We start from the raw sequence: 10,427 nt of genomic DNA, 5'->3' as shown, positions 1-10,427 counted from the left end.
TTAATTAACTTACTTATTATATATATTATTATTTATAACTAAAACTTTAAATATAATTTTCTTTAAATAACTTTTAAGAAAGAAACTTTATAAACTTTTTTATAAATTAAATATTATATAAAATAATAATAGTAATTAATTAATTAATAATAATAAAAATTATTTTTAAGAAACAAGCTTAAAGGTCTTTTATTTCTAAATTAACCCTAATAATAATAATAATAATAAAAAGTCTAAAAGCCTTTAATTCCTTTTTTATATATAAGAAATTACCTAATAGCTTAAAATAGCTTAATACTTATTTTTCCTAACTTAATACTTAAATAAAAATAATAAAATAATATTTTATTAAATAATATAAATAATAAGCTATTATAATTTATTACTTTAAAAGTTTTTAAAATAAATAACTTAGGCTAAATTAAGTAAAAAATTCTTTATTATATATTCTTTTATTTTAATTATATAAATATTCTTATACTAACTTAGTATAAGCCTTAATATATTTAAAGGGATATCTATTAGATTGGACCCTATATAATAACTCTGAGCATGGTCACGTGCCTTCAATGTCCGGGTGATCTCCGGCTCGTCGGATAGACTAGGTCCAAGTAGGAAGGCCTCGTCACCGTCCGAAAAGGGAAAGAGGGAATTATCTCGGCAGGAACAAGTAATACACACTGATTGAGGCGATCCACAAGGATAGCCCTGCTTTGCAACAATATCAACTTATAACCTCACAGACCTGAAAGCATTGGTGGAAGCAAGTGTCGGGAGTTACCAGCTTTAAGACTTAACCCTAATCAAATTGATTTGCCGTACAATCTGTAAAACGAGTGAAAACATATAAATGCAGACCAAGGGAGCGACAGGAAGGATACAGTAGTCCAGCCCCAATACTCACAACTTCGCCCTTCAAGCCTAACTAGGAAGCCCATCTCATTGCCATGACCACCAAACCCCACCATCACCAACATATGATTCCTTCAATCACCACCATCGTTATCGTCATAGCCGTAGCCGTAGCCTCCACACTTCTTGCCCTTGGGGCAGTAGCACTCCTTCTTCCACTCATTGAACTTCTCTCCCTTGTTCTTGCAGCGGCACTTTCCTTTCTTCCAATATGCGTCATCGCCGCACTTCTTCTCGCATTTCTTGGAGTACTTGTTGTAATCCTCCCACCTGTTCTTGCAGTGGCAGTCTCCATTCTTCCAATATGCGTCATCGCCGCACTTCTTCTCGCATTTCTTGGAGTGCTTGTTGTAATCCTCCCACCTGTTCTTGCAGTGGCAGTCTCCATTCTTCCAATATGCGTCATCGCCGCACTTCTTCTCGCATTTCTTGGAGTATTTGTTGTAATCCTCCCACCTGTTCTTGCAGTGGCAACGCCCGTGCTTCCAATACGCGCCCGAGTCATAGCCGCACTTAGGAGGCTTGTAGCCACGAGCGGCAAGGTCGTTGTCGTCGTCCCTAGCCTCGAGGCCAAAATCTTCGGCCTCAGGGTTCGGGAGGGCGCTCACAGAGAAGGCGCCTAGGAGGAGAGTCAAGAGAAGACTTTTGAGAAGCATGTTAGGCAGCTATGGTATCCTTTCGCGGTGAAGGTAGTTTGATAGGATAAGGAATATTTGAGTAGTATATGGAGGATATTAGAGAAGCCCTGGAGACCGCCTGAGGAGTGTTGATAAATCCCGAATACAGAGGATACAGGGGATTATATAGACAGCTGGAGAAAATTCCTCCTGCCGGTATCCATTCTCAATGATCTGGGGAAAAAAACCTTGCGTCGCTACAGACCAGGTTACCATTTCTTGAGATTAGATCGTGCTATTCCTGGATGCATTAGACTCTAACCGCTAGTTCTAAAGCTAATAGCCTCTACGCTTTCCTTCTCTCTGCATTGAAAAAAAGGACCTATATGAGGAAACCCCCTCCTGGATCAGATGTAGGTCCCGGAAAGGAGCTGTCCCGCCAATGCAGCCCAGTGGAGCCGTACTAACTAGAGCTTGGCAGGCGGCATTGTCAGTATCACATGATGGCCGGGTGAACTAATCGTGGCAAAGAGGCGCCGGTGTATTGGCCTTCCGTCTGGAGTCGGAAAGCATCATTTGGCATCCGGAGAGTTCCGAATACGAGATATTGAGATGTTACCTGTAGGCGCTATCCGAATATGGTGTTTACGTCCCCCAGGGGTGGTTAGACAAGCCCACCATGTCTTATTTTACGTGTGGTGGAAGTCTATCAGGCGCACATAACATAGTCTGATGCTTCCCTGCTTCAACGTGAGAACGCCGCCAGCAAGGTAATCTGGTAACAAGTCGGTCTAACGCTAACGAGCGAAAACCGCTCGCCCAGCTGTCCAGGGGCGGCAGCATTGCCGAGTGCCTGGGCCGCCAGGGTTGGACTCAACACAAGGTGTGGAGTAGAGCTACGGGATCTCGAGGGTACAATTTGTGGATGCTTTATCTGCAATGCAATCACAGTGGATCCTGTCTAGCAGCTTCTCGTCTATGACCTTACGTCCACCCGCAAATGTGCGTCTGACAAGGTGGCGAGACATCCTGAAAGGAATACGGGTATGGGATGCCGGGAAGCGATGGGCTAAATTGAATCTCCCAAGAGCTGAAATATAGAAGCCAGTAATTCGGAGAAAATAAATCGGCAATACATGCAGCCGAAAAGCTGGGTTTCTATCAATGTCCCGACCTCCCGACGAGTTCTGGCCCCGACGTTCCGGATGCGGGGAACATGTGATAAGGAAAGGCGAGGCTGCTCACAGCTCTTACTATACCTTTTCGTCATCATTATAAACGCCATCTGCGACGGACTAGTTTTGTAAAAGCAAGAGACCAGACTTGGAGGGTCGGAAACAACGGCTGGACGGTTAGGCGTGCAGAGACTTGTGCTCTGTTAGGGGCTAGTTGGGAGAGCTGACGATGGCTGTGCAAACGGCAGAAATTGGAGGCCATGATTGGCCGACTGAATCCGGATCGTGTGGTTTTTTTTAGGTGTTCATGGGCCGTATCTTTGCCATCATCTCAGCTTTCTTTCTCCTGCCTTGTTAGTCGCAGCCGTCGTTAGAGGGTGATCAGACGCAAGGCGTTTGCCACCTGGATTGAATTTCATAACTGTGACTTTTAAACAATTAACTCTATTTCAGACTTAAAAATTTAGAATCAGGCTATCTTCTGGCGAACCGGAGAGCGCGGGATACCTGTTAGACTCCCAGTAAGCCAACATCGGCAGTTCGTATTGCCAGACCTTGAGCATCAGACCTGTATTATTGAAGCAGGCAACCCCTCCTACTTCTGAGAAAGTTCTGGGGAAGTGAAAATCGAGGATTTCCACGTCAGAGCGGCATAACTGCAATGTTGGTGCCCTTTTCTTACGACACTTTCTCCTCGGCGATGATTGTAGCATCCAGCCATCTCGGGAGGCGGTGAAAGATACGCTCGTCGCCGGCGACATTCAGGACAAAACATACTTCCGGACGCAAGATTTCCGGATGTTAGCCTTGAGGGGCCGCCCATGCTGTGCAGTTTGGCGTTCAGCAGCCCCGATTGGATTACCTCCATTCGCGGGAAGATATCATGTGAGAGGTTAACAATACTTGCCAGATGCCGTGTCTCATGCTTACCAAGGTGCCATTCTAGGACTAGGGCTGACCAGCAGCTGACCTGTGGGTTTTGTAACCTATTTATATGCATAGGCTGATTACACAGTCTCGTCCGATTACCTCTCGCGCTGGTTTATCTTTATTGCGTCTTGCATTGCACCGCAGAAGCCAATGGGTTAATTTGCAGTCTAATATTTCCATTCAAGCAAGCAAGCACCAGGGCGAGAGCGTTGTTCAGCTGGACGAAAATAATGTATACTAGTGATATGCTAAGAGCTATGATATGATCGAAGAGGCAATACGACACTTCGTTATTGTGCAACTGCAGAGACAAGTGCATAGGCATAATTCCAGCGCGATGGTAAGAGAATATATCACAGGGTAGGCATCATCTTCACGGCCTTATGAAATAACTACGTTTAGTAATCTACCTATATGCTTTAAGTAATTCTACGGGATAGAATACTTCGCATAAGAGATAACATTAGATCACAATTAATTAATACACTGCTATAGCTTATTATTATATACCTAGCCCTTGATCTTTTTAGTACGCTCATTACGACAGAATACCTACTTGAACCGAAATAAACAAAGTTCAAGCATCATGTGATAAGCCGTGATAGATTAAATTTCTTTCAGACTTGGCAGCATGTGCTGCTCCGCTGATAACCGGAGACTGGCCATCCGCCCTAACTAAGGTTTCTGTGCCGCTTTACGACTGTCCCCCACATTGGAAGACGTTTTGCTGGTCTCTCTATCTCGCCAAACCATGACTTCTTCCGCAAAGGTCGGTCCCAACTGTCCGCGAAGCCGGGAGGCAGCGGGATCGTCTGCCGCTAACATTGACTGCCTTTTAGTAAATATATCTAACCTGTCTATTTTCGGGCTGAAATTACTATAAACTAGGGGACATAGATAGCTTTTATTAAGGGCAAGGATCTTAACTATTCTATAGGTTTATAGTTAGCTAAAACGCTATAGGGCTATGAGTATTACTAAGTAAAACTACCTATATTTAGCATGGTAAGGCCTAGAATTATACCGCTTTTAAGTTTTTTTTTACTTTTAACCCTAGGGGTAAGTATTTATATATTCTCTTTATTTATAAATATTTAAACTATTACTTTTAAACCTAAGTATAATAAAAGGGTATTCCTAAGGGATAAACTAGTTATACTGGGTTTATATTAAGAGAAAATTAAGTAATATATTATAAAGTAAAAATATATATTATATTTAATAATATACTTCAGGGTATTAAGTATAAATAAGTTAAATTAATAGCTAAGGTAATAATTATATAAAAAAATATAGTAAATATATTTATATATTTATAATAATTCATTTAGATTAATTAGTTTAAGGTTTAATTTAAGGTATAAATAATATTTCTATTACTTAGTCTTAAGACTAAAGAAAATAAAATTTAATCCCTATAGTCTCTTAATTAATTAAATTATTTTATTTAGCTTTCTTACTTAGCTTATATTATAATTATAATATAAAATCTCTATTTTAATTGTTTTATTCATAAGGCTAATTTTAGTAATTAACTATTATTAATAAATAACATTAATTTATATAAATCTTTTTTCTTTTTTATATAATATTAAGTTAAGTTTTTAAAGATATTTTATTGTATAAGCTTTTTAAGATATAAAATCTTTTTATATATATTAAGGCTTTTAAATTTAAAATTATATTTTAAATTTATAATTTTTATTAAGATTTATTATATAAAGTAATTATTTATTATTTCTTACTCTTATTTTAATTATAGTAATTTAAAGGTTATATATAATAAGGCTAAAATACTTTCTTTTTATAGCTCTATATTAATCTCTTTTATATTAAGTGGCTATTTATTTATTATAGCTAAGAATATTTAAGAATATAGGTAGTTAAAAAATAAAAGAGCTAAAATAAAAACTATTCTTAAAGAGGTAATACCTAAGCTTATATATATTTAAAAATAAAAAAGGTTACTTAAGGCATAGAGTAATAAAGCCTTTAAGTATAGCTTATATACTTTAAAGGAGTTAAGTAAGCTTTATAAAGAGTTATTTATAGTTATAAAGATATATTCCCTTAGAGCTATTAACTTAATTAATAAAAATAATATTAGTCTGAACATACTTATATTTAGTATTATTAATAAAAGTTTTTAAAAGGTATTATATATTAATAAGGTATTTTAGTAATTCTTATATATTTTTTGAGTCTAAGTAATTTGTATATTTAATAAAATATATTATTATATTATTAACTTTATTTATATTAATAATAGCTTTTATTATATATTTCTTTAGTTTATTAATTTTTATATTAAGTTTATTATTAGTTTTAATTAAATTGATATTTTATAATACTTTAAAAAAAAATATATATAGAATTAAATACAATATAACCTTAAGTAATATATTTAATATATAAATATATTTTAAGATTTTATATTTAATTTTATATAATCTAATATACTTAAAATTAAGTTGTTTATTTTATAATTTTATTTTAATATTCTTTATAATAAAATAAATTATATTTTTTTAACAAATGTTTATTTTTATATTTCTTTTATTAATATAATTTATTATTTTATTTTTAAATAGCTTAAACTTTATTTATATTTTTTTAAATAAATTTTATAATTAATTATTAATAATAACTACTTTTAGGTTAATAATAATATCTTAGAATTATTAATAAATATCTAAGGTAAATTTAAAATTAGTATAATATAACTTAACTTTATATTACTTAAAATAAGAATTAATATATCTTAATTAATATCTAAGTAGTTTTAATAATAAGAGCTTAATACTTAAAGCTAGAGATCTTAAGAGGTTTAAATTTATAAAGTTAATTTATATAATTTTTAATAGCTTTAATAATTTACTAAAGCTAGCTCTGTTTATAATACATAACTTATATCTTAATTAATTAAGAAGATTAAAATCCCTTTTTTATAATAGCTCTCTCTTTTAATATTAACCTTTTAATTATAATTTTTAATTATTTATAGAAATTATTATTATTATTTTTATTAAAAAAAGATTTAATTATAACTAATAATAATTATAACTAATTAGTTTATTAATTAATAATTAATATATTATAAGAATTATACTAGCCTTTTATAAAGACTTTTAATTAAATAATTAAAGTAATAATATACTTAATAAGTAAGTATTAAGTTAGGGAAAATTAGTACTAAGCCGTTTTAAGCTATTAGGTAATTTCTTATATATAAAAAAAAAGTTAAAGGCCTTTAAACCTTTAATTATTATTACCTTCTTTAGGGTTAATTTAGTAATAAAAAAGCTTAAGCTTTTTTTTAAAATATAACTTTTATTATTATTAATTAATTAATTACCTTTATTTATAATAATTATATATATTCCTAAGGGAGATACTAGTTATACTAGGTTTATATTAATAAATAGATTAGTCGCGCTATACTTAAATAATAATATATTATATCTAGTAATATAAATAAAGGTATTAAGTATAACTAAGTTATATTAATAGCTGAGGTAATTATTATATAAGAAAGTATAATAGATATATTTTATTTACTTAGGATTCTTTAAGTAAAGCTAATCATACGAGGGCGTAATATTGTTCTAGGACTAATATAATCTAAGAATAATATTAGTTCTTAGTAAAATTAATCTTATTATAATTAGTAATTTAAATCTTAGGATTTATAAGGAATATATAATATAACTAAGGGTTATAATATAATATCTCCTCTTTATTAAGTCTTATCCTTAAGACTTATATATTTTTATTTTCTTAGTTTTATTCTTAATATATCTTAACTTAGACCTTTTATTATTATATTATATAATATTTAATTATATTTCTAAATAGTTTTCTTATATAGATAAAAAAATTAATATATGTATCTTTTTTATTAAATCTATTAATAAAAAGGCTAATAAATCTTATATTTATTACTTTTATTTCGGGAAAAAAAGCTTAATATTTATAGATTTTATATATTATAATAAATATATATATAATAAAAAGTCTTATAATAATAGTTATATAATATTATTTTATAAATCTATCTTTTTTTTATTTTTTTTATTATAATTCTTACTTTTAGTATTATTTTATAGTTATTAACTTAATAAAGTAAGAAAGAAATTAGAGATAAATAAGAGTAAGACTAATAATAATTTATTAAAGCTTTATAAAAGAATAGCTATATTATAGTCTTATCAAATAGCTATTATAGCCTATTTATTATTTATTTATAAGATTTAGGCCTAAGTAAAAAGAAATATTTAAAGGCTACTTATTAGGGTCCTTAAGAAATAAAATAATAAGATAATATTTTATCTATATTAAATATATATAAGGGTATTATAATTTATAATCTCTAACTTAATTATATCCTTAATAAGATTAATTAGATATCCCTTAGTCTAAGTAATAATTTCTTTAATACTTTATTTTTATTTAATCTTAAAATTATTAATAAAAATTCTTTAAAAGGTATTATATATTAATAAGGTATTTAGGTAATTATTATATATTTTTAGAGTCTTAGTAATCTTTTTACTTAATAAAATATATTATTATATTATTAATTTTATTTATATTAAAAATAGCTTTTATAAAATATTTTTTTAATTTATTAATTTTAATTTTTAATTTATTATTAATTTTAATTTTAATAATATTTTTTATTAATTGAAGTAATATAATTTAAATAATTAAATATAGCTTAATTTTTAATAATAAGTTTAATTTATAATTATTTTTTATGATTTTTTATTTAGTTTTATATAGTTTAATATATTTATAGTTAAGTTTTTTATATTATTATTTTATTTTAATATTTTTTAGTATAAAATAAATTATATCTCTCTTTAAAAAGATTAATCTCTTAATTTTTTTTGTTAATATAATTTATTATATTATTTCTAATAAATTTAAGTTTTACTTTTATTTCTTTATATAGGTTTTATAGCTAATTAATAATAAGGGTTATTTTAAGGTTAATAATTATATCTTTAGTTTATTAATAAGTATTTAAAATAAATTTAAAATTAATATAAGCTAATATAATCTTTATATTTTTATTTATTACTATATTATAAGCTAGCTATATAGCTAGTAATCTTTTAACTTAATTAATCTATTTATAATTAATATAATATTAATAATATTATTTTAGTATTTAATTTATATATTTTATTTATTTATTTATTTTCTTATAATATATAATAAAGAATTTATAGTTAATTACTAAGTATTTTATAAGGCTTTATTAAAATTTTAAAGTAAATAATAGTCTTTAATTTATAATCATTTTAAATATTATATTATATATTTTTATAATATAAAAATAAAAAAGATTAATAAATTCTTTAGCTATTATTAATTCTCTATAAGGTATAAAATAAAAAAATTTCATAAGTCTATTTATAATAATAAAAATACTATTATAAAAGTTCTTAGTAGCTAGCTCTTTTAACAAGGGTAGTTTTATAATAAAATCTATAGTAATAGAGTCTTATAGTTATTATATAACTAGAAGTAATTATAGTTTCTTATAAGGTTTATAGCATTATGCCTTAGTTTTTATATAAAAGTCGTATTAATTAATAATTTATAAAATAGTTTTTTTTATTTTAAGAAATATAAATATTACATTAACTTATTCTAGGGTTTTATTAATTGCTTAGTATCTATATAATAAGTATTTATATATTTTATATATAAAGTTATATTATAGTTTCTCTAAGACTTATTGCTTATTTAATTTTTTATTATCTAAGAGTTACTTATTATATTCTTATATTTTAAAAGTAAAAATCCTATTTTACTATATAGGTTACTTTAATAATTTAGTGCAGTATCCCTATAATCCTATTCTATTTATAGATAGTAGGTTTTATATTCTAGTTATATTCTTTATAGTATTATATTATACCTTAGATTTCTTCCTTAAATAGGTAGTTATTATAGATTTAGTTTATAGCATTAAATATTAATTTATAGTCTTTATTATAAGGGAATTAGTTATAATAGTAGTTAAATATTTTTTTAAAAACTTTATTAGGGATTATAATTTTTCCTTTAAATATAAGGAATTTATCTTTTTAGTAATTATATCTCCTTATACAGTTAATAAAATTAATAATTTATTTTCTATAACTGCTAATAAATATAAGGTATTTTAATAAGGGTATAAGTTTCTATATTTAGCTAATATATTTTTATTTAAGCAATCTTTTTAATATAAAATATAATAATTATTCCTTAGCTTTAATCTTCCTAGTATCTAAGTTAGGTTATAAGCCAATAATATTAGCCCTATTATTTTTTATTTTTTTAATATAAATAATAATATAATTAAATTCTAAAAGGTATTTAATATATTATAGTTATTATTTACTAAGTTTTTAAGTTTTTATAAAGTAAGTAATATTTTTATAATTTATATATACCTTAATTTAATAAGTATTTCTAAGGAAATAATATTAAAATTCTTTAAAATTATTAATAATTATAAGGAATTCTTTATTATAAATAAGGTAATTAAGTTTTACTTTATATAGCTTATAAGAATAAAATATAATTAAGTATAAAATTTTTTTATTATCTTATTATCTAATCTAGGCGCCTAATATTAAATCTAAAGTATTTATCTTAAGTTTAATTTATAAAAAGAGATTAAATATTTTAAGTATTAATTTACTTAGGATAAGTTCCTTAATTATATTAAAGGCTTCTTATACCTTATCCCTAAATATAAATATTTTTTTATAAGGTTAATTAATAATATTATAATTTT

At 27.3% G+C, this 10,427-nt stretch overlaps 1 protein-coding gene across 1 annotated transcript; it reads right to left on the bottom strand.

Moving 5' to 3' along the window:
* Positions 1-986: 986 nt before the first annotated feature.
* Positions 987-1,568, bottom strand: NCS54_01376500 (Hypothetical protein; the record flags this gene model as incomplete). Its single annotated transcript, XM_053158938.1, has 1 exon — positions 987-1,568. The coding sequence occupies one exon, from the start codon at positions 1,566-1,568 to the stop codon at positions 987-989; it is 582 nt and encodes a 193-aa protein (XP_053014913.1).
* Between the last annotated feature and the right edge of the window lie 8,859 nt (positions 1,569-10,427).

This window comes from Fusarium falciforme, chromosome 12 (genome assembly GCF_026873545.1).
Source record: "Fusarium falciforme chromosome 12, complete sequence".
Lineage (NCBI taxonomy): Eukaryota > Fungi > Ascomycota > Sordariomycetes > Hypocreales > Nectriaceae > Fusarium > Fusarium falciforme.
This window is presented reverse-complemented; position numbering and strand designations above follow the sequence as displayed.